Genomic DNA, 21,494 nt, shown 5'->3' on the forward strand with positions numbered 1-21,494 from the left:
TATGGCGGTGCAACAGCCACTCTTAAATACTTTTTCTAACTCGTTGCAATTGTGTATCGTACTTGCCTTTGCAGCTCTCAAAAATAAAATAATAAAACGATCAGTGCCACGCGTTCCAAAAGATTTAAACAGCTAGATTTCGGATATTGTGAAATTCAATTAAATTTTATCATTATACATTAATTAAAATTGATCTCTTCCCGGTACAGAATTGGAGACAAGATAATATTTCGGTTTAAAGATACGAATTATATAACACACCAGCTTTTAGGGTTTACATTCTTTGTAGCCTTATTAATACGTTATGCTCCCGGCCCATAAAGTCGCAGAGTCACGTGCCCTCCCAATAAACATACGGTAATTACATAATTTTTTTATTTCCTAATAAATTATACGTAGGTTTTAAGCTCATTCGGAAGGTAACTAGTAAACTGCGAAATATCACTTCAGGACAAAGCGTAATATCGTATATATCAGCTCCTGATCACAATCCTCTTATGCCCGGAGAGCAATGCTTAAAGTATATGGTCTTTAAAATTTGTCTATGTTTCGGGCAGAAGATGCATCTGTAACGAGAAAGCCACGGTAACAAGCAAACTGTGACAGAAAAGGATAGCAGGTAATTCTGTGGAAAAAAAGGAAAGTTACACTGTTCGTTGACAAATTGTCTTGTATTTCCGAACGTGCTACTGTTGCAATTAATATTATAACCACACCAATGACTGCTATGAAAGGAGAATGGTGTTTCTCCACATTAAATACTGTAGATTAAAGTCATTCCATTGAAATGCACTTGCAAATGAGAGGTAAATATCCGCTTATTATGCTCTCCACAGACAAGAGAATGGACAGAATGGTCCTTGGAATTCCAGGTTTCAATGGGCAAATCCTCGTCGGATTTACTACCGTTAAAGGAAGGAAGAAAGGTGGCTCTCACATTAATGATAAAGTAAGCCTAAGTGTGTCCTGATACATTGTCTTTAATGTTTATACTTGCACATGTAAATATGTACAGTATGTAGTTTAGAATTATAAACCATAACGTGACCCTCCTATGTGAAACTTCACAAGACACAGGTAGACGGTATTGTTACACCGTGAAAATGAGCTTGATCATTCCAAGGATAATTCAAGGTTCCCTATTAAAGCACAACATTATTCGGTGTTTAGTGATGGAGAGTATCTGTGCAATTTAAACTACAAAAATAGATAATTATTAATAGTATTTCATGCTACCGTAAGCAAAAGGCGAAGACATGTTTTGTAATAACTTCATATAGATACCGGGAACTTTCGGCTGTTGGATTACTTGTATTCTCGCATACTGAATGCTGTGGCCCTGTGGACAATTTACCCTCCTTGGCACCGTAAAAGTAATTTTTTTCTACGTCATGCTAATTCTCGCGTAGGATTGGTTCTGGGCCACCAGTGCACACAGTGACAAAACATGGCAGCGGCTGTTTCGGAGCCTGAAGTTAGCCAAACTTCTACAGATAATGGCAAAGGCAACGGACTCCTGTTGTATTACCACCAATATTCATTTTATTCACAAAAGGTACAGTTATTTCTAATTTACAGTAATGTCCTTCACGTTTTGAATTTGATGACTGCTAATTAACCTAAACCTTCGGGACGTCGGAAAAGTTTAGTTTCTTATTGTAAGCTTTGTTCAAAAATAATTTAATGCCAGAAATTTCGATGTCGCGCGTTGTACAATATGTTCAGCAGATTGAGACTTACATTTTTTTAGGTACGTTTTTTATTTGTTAGATTGGTTCGAATGTGCTAAGTGCCCTTGAACGCTCATAATTATGTATACTATACTGCTCCAGTGCTAAACGATTGGCTTTTTTGTGGTCCAGCCTGTACCTAAAATTTGTAAGACCCTTGAGAATGATTCAGTCTAGTTAGACTGTGTTTTCTAATAACCGTGATGATGTTTTCAAGTGTACCCCTTTCTTAATGAACGAAATTGAATCTGAGATCTTTCTCTAAGTGCAGCCTATAGTGGGACTTCTATTCAAGAAAGATGATTAATGAAACGCTGTTAGGATTTTTTTTTTTAGGATACTTTTGTTGGTCCAACAAGTCTTGCTGGTTCTGTAATTAGAATATTTTCAAGAATTAGTGTAGGCCTACCAATAATACATCTTTGACTGTCTAGTCAGTTGTCAACTTTGATGGCGCACTTAAGTTGGTCTTTCAATCCGAAGGTAGCGGATTCGATCACGGTTGAGGTCTGTCGCCCTCGAGGTTGTTTAAATGTGAAAACTCGGAAATTATTGGGAAAACTGACCCTGAGAGGGTTGAGGTATAACTAGTAAAATTATTGTATAACATTCAAAGACAGTGGTTGGTGTCTAAATGTAGGAGCAGGGCGACTCAATTAAATAGAAGTCAGGGTATGAACATAAATAGAAGAGAAACATGAGATTTGATCTGGTAGATGATGGGAATTTATAAAAATATAGGATGAATTAGGGAAAAGGATACAGTAAGAAACCTTCTCTATGATGGAAATATGGAATAATTTCACTTGCTGAGATCTTGTAGAGAAACCATAGCATTTAGAAGGAAATTTATGAATAGTAATGAATGAAATAGACAAAGTGCGTAAGTGCTTGTCTTTTGTGTTCACAGTTCTGGGATTGAATCCCTGTGGTATCAGAGAGGACTTAAGACATGCTGTAATCAAGAGAAATTACCATTTCCACCACTCCTCATTCATCACTGTTACCTGTCCACTTCTCTCTGCTTTATGTTACTCCTAGCAGGTTCATCTGTCATAATGTGGGTCATCCTTTTATAATTCCACACTGATCGTGGGTTATTAAATCTCTCGTAGGACAAAATTCAGATATTATTGTTATACAGTACAAATTTGTCATTGCATTTTTAACATCATTTTGTGGTTTTCAGAAGGAAGTCTGTTCTACCGAAGCTAATAATTGATTCATTAAATTTTTTATATTGTTTTAGCCTCTAATTATCCTTCAGTTTAGAAGGCTTTTCTTTAAACTGGAGATTAACTCGTTTGTCGACAATATGATCATTTAAAGAGGAAATGCAACTAGGTAAACATCCCCACCTTAACTCTTAATCAGATGAAAAGCAGGAGAGGTCCGACCTTAAAAATGAAAGTATCAGCACAGGAAAAGGAAAGGTGACAAAAGTCGTGAAAATGCCTAAGGGCTTGCACACCTAATACCGTTTGGGTTAGAGAAGAACAAGAGCTAGCCAAAGAAAGTTGGGTGTGAAACATGGAAGTTGGAAACATTGTGCATTTGGAGGCAGTGCCAGGTTTACATAGGGACAGTGTGATCATCTCCCCATGATCACAAGTAGAGAGGCCCTTAAGGAGGGATATTATTCGTTTCCCAGTTCCGTACTGTTTGAAGGATCCTGGTCATCACCGTTATTATAATTATTTGTTCGTCGTCATTTTCATTTTTTGTTACCCACATGCATCTGGGTTGAGATAAATACAGTTTCTCGCCATTTTACTCAACCTTTCCACCACTCCTCATTCATCACTGTTACCTGTCCACTTCTCTCTGCTTTATGTTACTCCTAGCAGGTTCATCTGTCATAATGTGGGTCATCCTTTTATAATTCCACACTGAGCAAGTAGGCTACATGTTTTGAGGCATGTAGATGTTGGCTTGCATTTGGGAGGTAGTGGGTTCAAACCCCTGAGGATGGTTTTTTGTGGTTTCCCATTTTCACATCAGGCAAATCGAGGCAGTGGTCAATTCCTTCATCACCATAAGACGTGTCTGTGTTGGGTCAACAAGAAGCAAAGTGTTTTTTAAAAAGAAACCTCTCTGATTACTCTGATGTAAAACATTTGCAAACAATATAATTCCCTAAGTAATATTTTTGTCTATGTTAACAATGACATCAGAATGGAACTGGAAGTGGACTCGATAGAAGAGAAGTAAGGACTTCGAGACTAACATGGTATGGACATGTAAAGCGAATGCCTGGCACAAGAACATCACATGCATGCCTAGAATGAAGGGTCGAAGGAAGAAGGCCAGTGGGAAGACCTAGGAAGAGGTGGTTACACCAGCTGAAAAAGGATTTGGAGAGAAGAGGACGGAATTGGGAGTCAGTAGTGAGAGAGCAGACATTTCTGGACAGACAGTGATGGCAAAGACTTGTTCAATACCATCCTACCCGGCACACTGGAGGGATTCTATAATTATGATGTAAACCTTCAAGAGATGCATATATGTTTCTTTTTGCACCCCCTGTGGGTGGTCACCGGTAAATCCTGCATGATACCAATATAATGGTCCGTTATTGGACATTATAAATTTTCCAGCTAACTCATTCTTGGTTGCCAGCGTTTCGCCCTCGTGTGCTAGGGTGGGTTCATCAGTTGGTACCTAGCACACCTACCAATACGCTGGCTAGTGCATACCGTGGAGGCCACTGCGTAGGCTAGCTGGAGCCACCGGCAGTGCCAATGCACTAAGAGACTTCGTCTCATTACCAAAAATTGATGCCGGCTTGGCCATCAGATGATATAGATATTGATTCCCATAGGGGATCAGAAATATTTGTCCTGAATGAGTAAATTTATAATACCAATATAAATGGTCCGTTATTGGACATTATAAATTTTCCAGCTAACTCATTCTTGGTTGCCAGCATTTCGCCCTCGTGTGCTAGGGTGGGCTCATCAGTTGGTACCTAGCACACCTACCAATACGTTGGCTAGTGCATACTGTGGAGGTCACTGCGTAGGCTAGCTGGAGCCACTGGCAGTGCCAATGCACTAAGAGACTTTGTCTCATTACCAGAAATTGATGCCTGCTTGGCCATCAGATGATATAGATGTTGATTCCCATAGGGAATCAGAAATATTTGTCCTGAATGAGTAAATGTCCAATAACGGATCATTTATATTGGTATTATAAATTTACTCATTCAGGACAAATATTTCTGATTCCCTATGAGAATCAACATCTATATCAAATCCTGCACGATACGAAAGGCAGCTGAAAGGGAGGGGGACCTCTAGGTCTGTCAACTTGGGAGCATGATATGGTGGCCACAGGGGCCCTAGCTGAGATTGGCATTGCTTCCTCTTGTGTCAGGCTCCTCACTTTCATCTTTACTGTTTCACCACCCGTAGTCAACTCTTGTTCTCTTTTGACTGTGCCAGGCTAAGTAGCTCAGACAGTAGAGCACTGGCTTTCTGAGCCCACCTTGGCAGATTTGATCCTGGCTCAGTCTGTTGGTATTTAAAGGTGCTTAAAGACATCAATACATTAGCCTCATGTCTATAAATTTACTGGCATATAAAAGAACTCATGGGGGGGGGGGGGGAATTCCGGCCTCTCGGCACCTCTGAAAACTGTGAAGGTAGGTAGTGGGACATAAAATCGATAACATTATCATCTTTTGACTGTGACAGTATTAGGTTCATGAGGCTTAGGGAGTCTCTTTATTTTTATGCCCATCATGGCCCTTTTCTTTCTTTCAGTGATACCTTCACTCTTTGAAGGATTGGATCTTTTCCTTTTTCTCTTCTGATGACTATTAATAGGATAGTTGCCCATTTGTACTTCCTCATGAAATAATAATGACCACCACCATATCTTCTGTTTGTAATAATTACAGTAGATTACATTACAGATATTCTACTATGTGTCTGCAGTATTATTTAAATTAAAAATAGACCTTATTTAAATATAAAGTACAGTATTTAGGCACACTATTTCAAAAAATCGGAAATTTTCTTTAAAACTATCTTCTCGTAACACTTCCGAACAGTTACTGTAGCACTTGTGATGGCAAATGAGTGGAACGTGTGGTAGAGGGGAATGTTTAATAGTAATCAGGATACCAGTGCTAAAATGTTACTTGCTTGCCAGCTCAATTTTGAGCACCAGTCCTGCAAATTATTAATTGCATTTTTTGTTTTTGCCATCATTTCAGTTAAACCAGTTTTCAGTTTAGCGAAGTTTAAGTGGGGTTTTACACTATTTTAACTCTGATGCTGTTCGAATATTACTATAGTCTACATCTGCTTCTGATTTAGCTCTCATATAATGTTACTTTCCGGTATCATAAATGGCATCATATATATTTTGTTTGTACCCCACCATCAGCTGCCCTAAAAAATGGTTTTCTGTGGTTTCCTATTTTCACACTAGGCAAATGCTGGAGCTGTACTTAAATTAAGCCCTTTCCCATCCTTGCGGCACTGAAAACCTTTGATATGTTAAATTACAAGTGCAAAAAATGTTTATATTTTATTGCAAATGTTTATGAATAATCTTTTAATTTACTATGCATGTATTACAACATAAATAATACAAAATCACAAAGAATAATTTCAAACATCCTTCCATATAAATGAACTGAATTGAGACAAATCTGATAAACCAATTGGTTTGAAATTTGTTTGTCTCCTGCTTTAATATGAATATTAAGTGGCGAGTTTAAGAAAACACTGCTTTTGTTTTTCTTGCTGGACTTTTCCAAAATTACATAGAATCAGCACTTATTTATTTATTTATTTATTTATTTATTCATGAAGCACAAGATACAGCTACACTGAGCAAATTTCACTTGCACTGTCAACAGACTATTTAACAAACGTAAACTTTCATAATAAAATATAACAAACATAACAAAATATAACAAGATCAGGTACATAGCCTACTAATAACTGTCCAAATCGAAAACCATGAGAATGTCCATGTTCATAGCCACTGGAGGGGAAGGCTGTTGTCCAAATCGGAGAGCAGTAGTTTAAGAGAGGTTGAATGATCGTGAGGAAGAAGTGACGAAGAGCAATGGGGTCAGAAATTTCTGTGAAGCGATATAGAATGCCTAGTAATTTCATGGCCTTGGTTGTATATGTTTCTATGTGGGTCTTAAATTGTAATTTTGTATTGAATATTACACCTAGGTCACACTGTTGTGTAACTACGGTGATGGGCTTATCAGGTAGGTAATATGATGTCGGTAGAGAAGATTACATAGTGTTATGGTCATGTGGCTGCATTTTTGTGGATTGGGGGTAAGTTTCCAAGTACGGCACCAGTTCGAGAGGGCGTTGAGGACTGTAGCAGAGCTGCATCTACTGGATTCCTGATCTCCCTAAACATATTGCAGTCGTCAGCAAAGAGTAGGGTATTCACTGTTTCGTTGAGTTCGGATGGCAGATCGTCCATAAACAAAGAAAACAGCAAGGGGCCAAGAGTACTGCCTTGTGGGACACCGGAGGTGACTGGTAACCATGAGGATGAAGTGCCTGATATTACCACTCTATGCCAACGGTTATGTAGGAAGCCAGCAAGAAGGGTCAGAAGACTGCCATATATATTAAATCATTCGGAGAATTTATGGAGTAACAGAGTATGGTCTACAGAATTGAAAGCTTTTGAAATGTCTACGTAGCAGATATCCAGCTGTGATTTAGCTTCAATGGCATGTGATGCAAAACTATGCAGAGTGGCCTGGTTTGTTAGACAAGAGTCACCTGGTAGAAAACCATGCTGCTTGGTTGAGATATGTTGCAAAGTGAATGCGAGGAGATGCTGGTGTATAATTTTTTCAAAGATAAAGGATAGTGTGGGGAGAATAGAAATTGGTCAGTAAGATGAAACATTAAATTTGTTGCCTGATTTGAGAAGTGGAACAATATTTGCCTATTTCCAGGTAATAGGAAAATAGCCAGTGGCAAAACATCTGTTAAATCATTTAGAGAGAGGGAGGCAAAGAGTGCTGGCAGTATTTTTTAGGAAAAGAGGACCTATAGTGTCGGCACTGGTAGCTTTGTTGGTACGAAGAGTTTGAAGAAGGTGTATGGTTTTAGCTCAGTTTTATGGTCTGATGTATTTCCTGATGTGAACCCTATGTGGAGGGATGTATTCACTACTGCATGTTTCTGTGGTGGTTTGTAGTGTTGTATGTAATTGAAGATGTGTATTAAGATGACCACGAACACCCAGCCCCTGAGCTAGAGGAATTTACCAGGTGCGGTTAAAATACTGAACCCGGATGGGTATTGAACTGGAGCTCACTATGCCAACCATTAATTTACTTTAAAAAGTATTTTGTATTATGTTATTATACAGATTGATTTCACAAGTACTGTATCCAGTATTCATCCTCTTTTAATTCACATAATGCTCCAAAGTCTAGAAAACTAGAATTAAGCTCTGACATGTATTCACAATATCTAAAAGCCAGAGTAACACTGAAAATACATACCAACCAGGACTACTTATGTTTTCTTATATATAAACTTATAAATCATATGAGTAAAGAACTGCAATCACAGATAAGGCTATTTGCAGATGATGTTATGCTGCATAGTAAGTGAGTTGGAGGATTATGAGCGACTGCAGGGGGACCTGGACAATGTTATGAGGTTGAGAGCGGACAATGGTATGATGGTAAACAGGATGAAAAGTCAGGTTGTAAGTTTCACCAAGAGGAAACGTCCTTTCGGTTTTAATTGCTGTGTTGATGGGGTGAAGGTAACTCGTGGAAAACACTGTTAGTACCTCGGTGTTAAAATAAGGAGTGCTCTTCATTGGTTGTATCAGGGATGTGAAGGAGAGGGTGTGAAAGTTCTCAGGTAAGACCCAATTAGAGTATGGTTCCAGTGTACAGGACCCACATGAAGACTTCTTGATATGAAAACTGGAGAAAATCCAAAAGAAAGCAGCACAATTTGTTCTGGGTGATTTCTGACAAAGTAGTGTTACGAAAATGTTACAAACTTTGGGCTGGGAAGACGTGGGAGTAAGGAGATGAGATGCTTGACTAAGTGGTATGTTCCAAACTGTCAGTGGAGAGATGGCGTGGAATTTCATTAGAAAACTATCAAGCTTGAGTGGAGCTTTTAAAAGTAGGAAAGATTGTAATATGAACATAAAGTTGTAATTCAGGAGGACAAATTGGGGGAAATATTCATTTATAGGAGGAGGCGTAAGGGATTGTAATAATTTATCAAGGGAAATGTTCGATAAATTTTTAAGTTCTTTGAAAATGTGTAAGAAAAGGCTAGGTAAACAACTGGTAGGGAATCGGCCACCTAGGCGACACCCCTAAATGCAGATCATTTATAATTTATTGATATTGAAATTAATAAAGCTAACGAAATATAATTTGTAAATTTAGACAAAAAACAAAATAGAATCACTTACAGCATCATGGGGTCATTAATAGGGAAAATGAAAGATAAGGTTGAAAGAGCAATAAGAGCAGGAAATATTGATGAGGCCGCTACATGGCTGAAATCAACTATAATAAGTGGGGCCACCACACAAGATTCAAATAGGAAGGCAAGGCCATGGTTCGACAGAGGATGTTATGAACAAAGAAAATTGACACTGAAAACACTACATAAAACTAGAGGACAAATGGCAAGCGCAACCACCGAAGAATACCAACGAGAATGAAAGAAATACAAGGACCTAATAAAAAAGAAAAAGCAACACCTGGAAAAAGAACATAAGAAAATGGTAGAGGAGGCAGAAGAAGACCCCTACCAAGCTCTGAGGCCAAAAGGGCAGAAAATACAGCCCAACATACCTATGGAAACATGGATAGATCATATAAGAATAGTAATTTGCTCAAAAGAAACAAGACCCATGATTAAGACACCTATGGCTCCACAAGCTGATGAGATCTTCACCATGGATGAAATTGCGAAAGCGATACAGAAAATGAGGAATAACAGAGTACCAGGAGTAGATGGAATAAGAAGTGAACATTTAAAGCAGACAGCACAAGAACACTTACCGATATGGACCTCCCTTCTAAATAAATGTTTAGAATTAGGAAGTATACCAGACGAATGGAGAAAGTCAACAATCAAGCTATTATACAAGGGAAAAGGAGACACAGAGAACCCAAACGCGTATAGAGGAATAGCGTTGGAATCTACATTACTGAAACTCCTAACGGGAATCCTCACCAAAAGGCTGGCAGAGAACCTAGAACCCCTTCTACCAGAGGAACAGTTTGGTTTTAGAAAGGGAAGGTCCACGGCTCTGGCAGTAGAAAACCTGTTGGAACAAATAAAACAGACGATAGAAAGACCAAAATGAAAACTATATGTGGTTTTTGTTGATTACTCAAAAGCCTTCGATACGGTCAACAGAAAGGTATTAATAGATAAACTGGAGGAACTAATTGGAAGAACGAGCACAACGACCCTGATATCGAATATACTGGCAGAAAACTACATACAGATAGATGATGGAATAGGCATATCTGACTGGCTGTCGCAGACGAACGGTGTCCTCCAAGGCGATCCACTCAGCCCTATCCTGTTTAATGTTCTCACGAACGATGTCACCAAAGGAATGGCAGGAACAAGCACATACGTATACGCTGATGACATGGCCATCGCAGCAACAGATATAAACTGCAAGTATCGCTAAACACACTATGTGAATGGGCAGAGAGAAACGACATCCAGATAAACGAAGAGAAGACGGAATTGGTAGTATTTAGGAAAGGAGGAAGACTCACTGAAGCAGAGAACATCAAATGCAATGGCAAACTACTCAAGAGGGCTAACAGTTTTAAATATCTAGGTATTACAATTCAAACAACGGGAAAGAGTTTCAGTTTACATGTAAGATCTAGAGCAGTGGCGGCCACTAGGGCTATGAATGAAATCAGGAACATCACACAACTATCGATCAGCACAGCTATGGACTTGTTTAGGTTAAAGATACTACCTGTTCTGACGTATGGCCTAGAATTAGTGGCAGAATACCTCGCGTACAAACAGCTGGAAGAATTGGAGCGAGTAAAGGCTAGATACCTGAAGAGAATTTTAGGAGTCCCGCAGAATGCAAGATCGAGGCTAGTGTATGAGCTTACCAGGGAGACCTTCTTAATAGAGGATCTGAGATGCGAGCTCATACTTCAAGCTAGTACCAGCTTTAAACAGCTTATACAAGATCTGCATGAGAAGAAAAACATACCAGAGGACTTCTATGCAACATCTGCTATGCAAGACAGGACCTGGATGGAAGCTAATCATGATATGCGACACGTGACGACGAGATTGGCGATCAATGGTTTCCACCACAAGGTGTGCTGCAACAAATTATTTCACGAACCAAATGACGAATGTGTGTGTGAGTTGTGCTTGGAGTTCTATGATAGATACCATATTGTAAAATGCAGGAATAGACAGAAATCCATCGTAGCTTATAGCAAAAAAAAGTAATGTGTATGTAATGTAAATGTAATGTAATGGTATTCTGCGCGGCATGTGCGCATTTTTCAATAATAAATTAATAGACAATCTGAAATTTATGGCTGTTCACAGAGAAAATGGACAGCTCTATAATACCTATACTTTTTGTCGGTGTTGATTGTGAACTGTTGGAAAGGTGTAGAGAATGGCCAACAGTAGAAAGATAAATAATGAGGACCTGTAGCCTCCACGTAGGGTTGGCATTAGCAAGGGCATCCAGCCGAAAAAAGGACAAAATACATGTCAGTGCCGACCCCAGTAAATTTGGGGAAAAAACAGAGAGGAGGAGGAGCATTGTGTTTATATTTTTGGTATAATTTTAAGACTAAATACAGTAATGTGATCTTAAGAACTATAGGCCTTCCATTACCAATCAAGAAAAATTTTAATAATTTCTTGAACTTTATAGGTGGTCATGGCATTACATGAAAAGAAGTTGCCTTTCAAATCACACATTGTCAATCTAACTAAGGGGGAGCAGTTTCAACCTTGGTTTCTTCAAATCAATCCTAGAGGAGAAGTTCCAGTCCTTAAAGATGGTTTCAAAGTCATTCCAGACTCTTCAAGAATATTAGAGTACTTAGAAGATAATTTTAGTAATGGTATGTATAGTTTCCTACATTTTTTGCAAATTTTCTTTGACCTGAATGTGCATTGTAATATAGCATAAAATCTATTTTGTAGGTGATGCACCCAGACTTATACCATTGGACCAAGGCCCTGAAGTCAAACAGAAAGTCCTACATTTTCGTACCATAATAGATCAATTACCTACTGGTGTTATAACAATGGGTTCATTTTTCCATCCTGAATTTTGTCAGAATCCAAAACCTCCATTTATTCGACCGGTGATAAAATTGTTGCAAGGTAAGTATATGTTTACATCTAATACGTCCTTTACCAGGGGATGACATTCAGTAACAGGAAATATTTTAGGGCAGTATGTAAGCTTAAGAAACTTATGCTGTATCTAAAGTAAAGCTTGGCACTTTTCTTTATGAGTATTGTGCTACAATTTCCCAATTCTGCACATTTTAAAAGTGTATGGAAGATAATGTCTTTTTACATAATTTCTGTGTTGTAAATAAGCAGATACAGCACTGTGGAGGTACAAAACTGTAGTATGACTAGCTAATAGCTCTTTAAGTTTCCATAGCTTGTATGCAGACTGAGAAGTACAAAGAATATATTAGAGCTTCCTAAAGTTTAATTCTGATGCTTTATTAGTGATCTATGGTGGTTTATTTACAGAGGCATGTAGACAGGAAAGGGGCTGCTTGGCTGAGACGGTAAAGGCGTGCCCGGTTTACCCAGAAGGATGTGGGTTCGATTCCCAGTCAGGAAGATGAAAAATTTAAGAAACGAGATTTCCACCTCCGGAGGTGCACATGGCCCTGAGGTTCAGTCAACCTACACCAGAAACGAGTACCAGGTTAATTCATGGGAGAAAAGGTGGCCGAGCATAGAGCTAATCACTCTACTCCATAAAGTGGCAGAGGTTAAGGAGAGTGGAAACATTTCCCTCCCACTCCTCCAAGGGCCTTCATGGCCTTTATTTAGAACTCTAATTAAAATTGTGTATAAAGTCCAAAAGTAAAATGTGCATTGAAGGAAATAATTATCAGTATGATTGTAAACGTGATGAAAAGTTGGGTTGTAAGTTTCACCAAGAGGAAAAGTCCTCTCAGTTTTAATTACTGTGTTGATCAGGTGATAGTACTTCATGAGTAATAGTGTAAGTACTAGGTGTCAATGTAAAGATGATCTTCATTGGCATAATCAGATTAAAGAGGTTGTAAATAATGATTACAGATCTCTTCATATTGTTATGTGGGTATTTAGGTGTTGTAATAAGGATGTATAAATCTCTGGTAAGACCGCAGTTAGGGTATGGGACCCACACAAAGATTACTTGATTCGAGAACTGGAAAATGTCCAAAGGAAAGCAGCACGATTTATTGTGGGTGATTTCCGTCTAAAGAGTAGTGTTATGAAAATGTTGCTAACTTTGGGCTGGGAAGGCTTGGGAGTAAGGAGATGGGCTGATCAATTAAGCGGTATGTTCTGATCTGTCAGTGGAGAGATCACATGAAATGACATTAGGGCCTAGTAGACTAATAAGTTTGAGTGGAGCTTCTTAATGTACTGTAATGTCTTACCAGAGACCATCATCAGTCAAAATCAAAGTAAAGGCAAGAAATAAATCAATAAATATGTGAAGCAAGCATGAAATTCAACACAAGTAAAGGACATGCGATTGTGATGAGTGTTTTTAAAATCTTTACTTGTCTTGAATTTCATGCTTGCTTTATTTATTTATTTATTTATTTATTTATTTATTTATTTATTTAATTTATTTATTTATTTTGACTGATGATGGTCTTTGGTAAGACCGAAACTAGTTTCAACAAACATATGCAACTTTTTTAAGGTTACAACAAACAGTGTTGAATAGGTGGAAACCTTTAGCTTTTGTTTTGCACTATATTGCTCTTCAATACGGATTAATATGAAATTTATTACCTATGATCTGTCGCCTGAACGACAGCCCTAAATGTCGTAACCCTTCTGTCTGGTAGCTGGGTATCATGTTCATGTTCAAGGGAAAGTTATATCAATTTCACAAATAATTACTGTTCGGTACAGTCGATTGGTGTCTGCTGTATCGTCATTATCTTCATGCTGGGGGGGGGGACAAGTAATGCATTAAATATGGGGCCTGTATTTTTGTATAGAATTTTGATTCAGTAGTGTTCTCTGCAGTGACAAATCAGGTATGTTTAAAAATATAGAAAGATATAAACCTGAAAAGGAACACACAGTAAGATGAGCACTATGACAGGTCATTTTGGGAAGAGAGCTGAGGACAAAAATAATGTACATACATACATACATACATACATACATACATACATTTCCATTATAGATTGTTCTGATTCCTTTCACCATTCAGCCTACAGGCACTTTCTGTGAATCAGTGGTAGTGTGTCAGCTTGTAGATCCAAAAATTGCAGGTTCAAACCCGTTAGAGGTGGTCAGTTTTTTTGAAGGATGGACGAAAGTCCATTCAACATTCCAGTCGTATGTCATCGTGTAGAAGATCTCTGGTGACCTTTGATGTTTACACCCCAACAAAGATCACCCAACAGAATTTTGGTTTCTTTGCATTCTGGTAAAGTAAAACAAAATGTCAAAATTGAGGTTCAGGGAGCCTAGATGGCTCACGCTGAGGCTTTATTATTTATTTATTTATTTATTTATTTTATTACTACTATTATTACTAGCATTTGTACTTGTTCTTCTCACCTTCATTAATATGTGTGAATTTACGTGCCTGTATTAAAACATTTAATACGTTAACTTACATTTTTCTACGAATGCCTGTGGCATCAGCAAAGTCGAGACAGAATTAGAATGATTAGAGTGTTTATTGTATGGTACAGTTCCAGGTCCTGGGGAGAATTAGAATGATTAGAGTTTTTATTGTATGGTACAGTTCCAGGTCCTGGGTTGCGCGAAATTCTCCAGGCTTCTTGGTTACATATTGTTTCTCTCATGAAAGACTCGTGAAAATACACTATTGATAACCTCCTTTATTATCTGTTCTATCGAAAAGAGTGAAATGGTTCTTTAGTTCATCCCGTTAACCCACCTTGAAGTGAAATTCACAGAGTTGCATGGGACTTGGACTAAACATACAATTTTTCGTAAGCATCTCTTATTTACCATCAAATAATAAATGAGTATAAGTTACGGCATAAAATAACGGAAATAACATATCTTTAAATGTTCGTTATATACAGTCATTTGATAGACCTAAAATAAACTTTTTTGTAAAAGGTAACGCCAGGTAATAACTTGACGTCATATATGGCCCTAATGACACTATCCTGAAGTAGTAGATTACAAATGCATGTGCTTCTGGGCTAACTCCACTGGGACTTGTACTGAAAAAGGGTCGTTAATGATATCTCCCTTATTAATGTTCCTGCACCAAGTATTGGCAGCGATGTGGAAATAAGGAAGGTGCGGGCTTTAAGACCGAAGGCTGAATACCAGTGACGAGCAAGGGGAGCCATAACGCAGTGAGCGAAAACCGAGTCGTTGTAATGCTGAACATTTATTACAATAATAAGTGCGCAAAATAAAGTCCGTATTCATTGGGGGACCTGCCCTCCAACAATTCAAATATTACAACTCTCAATTCTCAATTCTTAACAAACTCCTTTTAGTAACAACATGTTGAATTAAAAGAAACCCCGTTAACACATAAACCTTTACAGAAGCAAACCCTCTTACTATTTACTGAGGCTTTAGCCTCTATTAACAAGAGAACAAACACGTTACATTCTCAATATAAGGCAACTCCCTCCCTAAGCCTAACGTTGGTTGGTAAGCTTTCCTACCTCCACGCTCGCGGCTAGATGACCAAGCTGCTTGCTCGCTCCAAGCGAACTGAACGAAGTTTACTGCGAGCACCGTGCCATCCCTCGGCAGAGGCGAGGAGGGGGCAAGGTGGAGAGAGAACACGACAAGTGCGCAGGTCGGAGGAAGGCTTGCCAACACAATTTGGAGGGTGCCACCAGGGCGGAAATAATTTCGCATTTCCCTGGAGCCATAAGGGAACGGGACAACATTTGTACTTTATTAAGATAGGAAAAACACACATGTTACAAAGATATAATATATGCAGATCGACCTGTATGAATTGTAAATTTAAAAGTACATGACGAAGGAGAGTTCCTCTTGGTACAGTTCCTATTGAAATGATGCACATGAGAAAAAAAGTTTAGAAATTGATTTCCTGTAAGGAAGGTAGATGTCCATTAAGTTTGGACGTAAATTTTGTGAGTGCAAAATCATGGTTTTGGTATTGTATAAACCCCCGGTCATTTGTGAGAATTTGAAATGTTATGAACCTGATGAGGTTGACGTCAGGAAGGGCATCCGGTCATAAAAAAAAACCGCCACGACAAATTCATCTCACCTCATACCCGACCCCGTAGGGAAACGGGACAAGGGCTGGACAAACAAACATGAACCTTAATACCTACCTATAGACAGCTAGATGCTAAATGTGAAGTATGGTTTAAATATCTCCAGTAGTTTTCCACCTATAAAAAAATAATTTTTACACGCATCTGCTTTTGAGCTAAGTCCACCGGAGACTTGTACTGAAAAACTGTCCGTTAGTGATATCTCCCTTATTAATCCTCCTATCGAAGTGATGCATATGAGAAGAAAGTTATAGAAATTAATTTACATTAAGACAGGTAGATTTCCATTAAATTTGGTTGCGTACGGTATATTTTTTTGGGAGTGCAAAATCACAGTTTTGGTTCTGTATAAACCCCCAGTTGTAGGGTTAAGAAATAATATTGGCTCTAAAACCTACTAAAGGACAGGTGGATTACAAATATCAAGTTTGGTAGAAATATATCCATTAGTTTTCAAGTTATAAGAACTCGGGCAAATAAACAGACACCAAAGCTAAAAAATATGCAGATGGTCATTATTACACCTGAAACTGTACACAAATTTTGCCAAAATAGTCGATGTATAGACAGGGTCGTTACGATTTTATTTATATAAATTATATAATTTATTTTAACCTTTCCTTCTTTGTGTGCATTTTTCAGGTCGATAAAGGTAGGTGGCTTATTTCTTGACGGGTTAAAGGAATGCTGTTCATGCAACATCATTGTTGGACCTTATTTGGTGGAAGGAACTAAGACATTAACTTGATTCTTTTCTCCATAGTACAGAGTAAAGCTACATCATGTTTTTTCCCTTTAAGGAGGATGCATTATCTTCTTTCAACCTCTTGATCTTTTCTGGAGAGAAGTTCTGGATGAATGGAAACATGTTAGAGGTTATAATTCTTAAACTAGCATTTGACCAGTGATGAATAAAAATACAAGAAAAAATTAAATTAACTGAGTTGAATTACAGTTACCTGAGAAATATTTTACTCAGTTAAAATTACAAATTACTTTTTCAACATGCAATTAGTATAATTACAACTACAATCACTTTACAGAACACCAGTCTTAAGGAAATCATTGACTTTGTCTGCAAAGTTTGCAAAGAATTCAAATTTTCTGTCTTTTGAGCATAGAGACATTAAGTGCCTCTCATGGTATCGTATACAGTGTACTGTATCTCATCTCTCAAAAGATCTGATGGATGAGACTGAGAGGTTTAATCAGGACAAATTTCCTAAAAGTTTGCATGTCAGGACAATGACTAAGTACCGTTTCATATTGGGAAGAGGGAAGCTGTCATGTAACAAGAAAAAACTACTCCATTCTGTACTGTGACAACTTTTCTCTTGATTTCTCACATCTAAGGCAAACATATTTATTCTTCATATTGAAGCATAGAAAATGTTAGTCAGCTCCTTGGCTATGTGTTCAGCATTGTGGCCTTTGGTTCAGAGGGTCTCTCGTTTGATTCCTGGACGGGTCAGAGATTTTAGCTGTATCTGGTTAATTTTTCTGTCTTGGGGACTGGGTGTACTTGTTTCTCGCAATATATACCTCTTCATACATATACAATGCACTATCAGCCACCACAGAAATGTGCAGTAGTGAATACTCCTCCCCAGGAACAGCATCTTGTTGTAAAACTGCACCATGTACGACTGATATTGCACTCACCGGGTTGGCTGCAGCTTGCATTCGGGAGATAGTAGGTTTGAACCCCACTGTTGGCAGCCCTAAAGATGGTTTTCCATGGTTTCCTAATTTTCACATCAGACAAATGCAGGGGTTGTACCTTAACTAAGGCCACATTGCTCCTTCCCATTCCTAGCTCTTTTGCATCCCATTGTCACCATAAGACCTATCTGTGTCATTGCAACATAAAGCAAATTGTAAATTAAAAAAAAAAAAAAATTTCAAAAAAAGTTTTAGTAATAGTTAAAATTTTAAAATTGGATGGATTACAATATGTGAAACAGCTAGTAAATGGAGATCAAGGACTGAACACTCATTTGTGCTGACTACACAACTAGAATAGCAATTATTTCCATAACCTGAATTTAAATGGGTTGATAGTGTGCAGTCACCGGGTTGGCTGCAGCTTGCATTCGGGAGATAGTAGGTTTGAACCCCACTGTTGGCAGCCCTAAAGATGGTTTTCCATGGTTTCCTAATTTTCACATCAGACAAATGCAGGGGTTGTGGGGAGATAGTGGGTTTGAACCCCAGCTGCCACAGCTGATTCCTTCCATCTCCTTACCCAGTTTCATTCACCATCATTAGCTCCTTAACTGAGGCTGGCATCAGGAAGGGCATCCAGCCAATAAAAACATGTCATATAAATTCATCTCACCTCGTCCCCAATCCCATATCAGGATACTGAACTAAGGGACAACTGTTGCTGCTGAGGGATGAGTAGGAAAAGATGGAAAACAGTTTTGCCTAGTAAGGCTGGTAGGTCGTTATTCTTCCTGTGTGCCTCATCAGTAATTCTTTTACAGTTTGGGACTAAAAGTCTTACCTTTCCTTAAAAGTAATTTTCCTTCAATTTCTTCTTTTACTTTGTGTGTTGTTAATTTTTCTCAATAATTGTACTAATTTGGCAAGGTGTTTAAATGAAAAACCATGTAAAGTCAAATTTTGTTTCAGCTGCAGAGATAAATAGCAGCGCAAATCTTCGAAAACATGCTGAAAATAATCGTGAATTTCGTGACGTTCTTCTGCAGAAAGCTAAGATTCAGGATGTGAGGCATGAGAAGTTGTTGATCAAAGAAGAATTTAAAAAGGTTCTAGATCAAGTCAGCTCTGTTCTTGGTGAAGTAGAAGATGAACTGGCTTCACATAAGGAAGGTGAGTGTGCCACAACTCTGTTTTACAAGTATGAGGTTCTTCAGTCTGTCGAAACTAATTCAGTATAACATATAATATGTAGTAGTATTCAGAGTAATGTAACATGATGTGTGTTAAAAGACAACCGAGCTCGATAACTGCAGTCGCTTAAGTGCGGCCAGTATCCAGTAATCGGGAGATAGTGGGTTCAAGCGCCACTGTCGGCAGCCCTGAAGATGGTTTTCCGTGGTTTCCCATTTTCACACCAGGCAAATGCCGGGGCTGTACCTTAATTAAGGTCACGGCCGCTTCCTTCCACTTCCTAGGCATTTCCTATCTCATCGTCGCCATAAGACATATCTGTGTCAGTGCAACGTAAAGCAAATACCAAAAAAAAAGAGAAAGTGTTAAAAGACAAGGATGGGAAATGTGTAAGGGGTTATTCCTTGCCATTTGTAGCATATTGGTGGATAGGATTTCTTGGAACTGTTTGGATAGCTTGGCTTGGGTTAGGATTCTTGGAACTGTGTTGGTGTGGCATGGATTTTGGATGTGTCAGTGATATTAGCATATAAGAAGCTGTCATGGGGACGCTATGGAATTAATTTCTTCCAGAACGTTGAATCATAACCTTCCTAGGTGTTGTGAGGAACTGGTTTCATTCAAGTATTCACTCAAGAAAAGTCCTCCTGCATTCCATCATCACACTACAGGCTGGTAGTGTGGCAACATACTGCAGAATCTGAATGTGTGTCATCAGATATGGTGACTTAGCTTTGTCTTATCTGGAAAATCCAATACAAAAGCTTCAGTCAGATCTTAATCAGTGAGAGCAAACAGTTGGTCGCATTTAAAATACTGTATTTGCGTGAATAATCCCTGCACCCTAATTTTAGGAAGGACCATTTTGAAAAAAATGAAATGGACTAAAATTCCTTCCATTGGAAGAGTAACATACGCATAAACAAACATTTCATATCACTCCTCGAGTTCCACGTGGTATTTATGCAAATATCAACATGACGGATATAGCTACTTTGCTTGAACATATTTGCCATGAAAATTAGCAGGTAGGCCTTCGTACATGACAGATTTTTCATTAATCTGAACATGCAATAGGCTCAATTCACTGTAGATCGGAAGATTCTTTGTCTCTTGCATCACCAGAATCCTCTCTTAAATTACTTATAAATTCGTCACACTCCATGTCTAAAACACTTCTCACACGCGGTCTCTTTTTTCTTGTATAGTAACACGACCAGTGGTGGGTAATTCTTTTCGTGCAATATAAACACTTGAAACAGACACACCTGCGAACTCGTTTGTTAGTTTTGCGATACAGTAAAACCTCATTAATTGGAAATCGTAGGGACGGAAAAAGTGTGATTTCGAATTAACCGCCAACTTGTAATTCAGAAATGTCAACCCTTGGCGCGTCACAAAATATTCTAAGACCCATTAACTGCAAGCAATTAACATTGATTCACAGTTTAAACCTTTCAAATGCCATAGAAAAAGACTATTTCCAAAATGTATCCAACAAGGTGAATTTATATTATTAAAATAAAGCACTTGGATAAATGATTGGCAAACATAACCTCATGCAGTGAAAGGGAAAAAAAAGATATTCAAAGACAAGGGCAAATTATGCTGGCTCCCCTGTGCATGTGCCTTATTTTTTAGATTACTGTAATGTTTGCATTTGTAGATGCATTGTACTTGCACGGAAACATCGTGGCTTATTGAACTTTCTTATGACGAGGGGAGGAAATCTTTCGCTTCTGTCTGCATTGCAACACAGTACAGTGACCTGATCTTCAAAACCATAAGTCCATTGAGTCTCGGCATGAAAAAAAAATGCAGTTTCATCAGCATTGACAATATTGTTCGGTCCGTATGAATTGATTATAATTATGAGCCACGCTTTTTCGCCAACTGTCGGCATCGCCAGTGTTCAGGGATTCTGCTTCTACACATACTGCCTGCTACGTGATGTTGTGGCATTCCTTAAAACGCTGAATACAAACAAATTACGATTTCATTCAAACTTAGCGACTATGAAACACTGTAGACACACCGAAGCGAGCGAGCGAAAGTTCCGGAAGACGTATTCTGTCGTGATGCCGAGAAAATTTGAATTTAAATTACTCTGTAAAATAATATTTAAAAAAAAATGTAAAGGCAGTTTTGAATTAAAAGTCTGAATTGTTTTCTGTTTAAATATGACATGGAGGCAGTTTTCTTCCATCTGCGGTTACACAAAGCATAACTATACACCCAACATCGAAAACTACGTGAACCAGGAGCGTGTTGCCAATCTTGACACAAATAAAACCTGTATCCCAATTTCATGCCTCAATTTTTTTTTTTTTTTAATTCGCTTAAATACGGCATGTAATGTTGTAGTAATGAAGGCCGAGAATGCAGGGGTGTGG

The 21,494-nt window shown here is 38.3% G+C and overlaps 1 protein-coding gene across 1 annotated transcript in view; it reads left to right on the top strand.

The window, feature by feature from the left end:
- The first annotated feature begins 1,410 nt into the window (after positions 1–1,410).
- The window catches only part of Gdap1 (ganglioside induced differentiation associated protein 1), a 31,989-nt gene continuing 11,905 nt past the window's right edge, over positions 1,411–21,494 (top strand). The window contains exons 1-4 of the mRNA XM_067135890.2: positions 1,411–1,555; positions 11,658–11,850; positions 11,933–12,115; positions 18,880–19,080. Of these exons, the coding sequence (XP_066991991.2) occupies positions 1,448–1,555; positions 11,658–11,850; positions 11,933–12,115; positions 18,880–19,080 (685 nt within the window). The 5' untranslated portion in view covers positions 1,411–1,447. The remainder of the gene's footprint in view (positions 1,556–11,657; positions 11,851–11,932; positions 12,116–18,879; positions 19,081–21,494) is intronic.

This window comes from Anabrus simplex, chromosome 1 (genome assembly GCF_040414725.1).
Source record: "Anabrus simplex isolate iqAnaSimp1 chromosome 1, ASM4041472v1, whole genome shotgun sequence".
In the NCBI taxonomy this organism is placed as follows: Eukaryota; Metazoa; Arthropoda; class Insecta; order Orthoptera; family Tettigoniidae; genus Anabrus; species Anabrus simplex.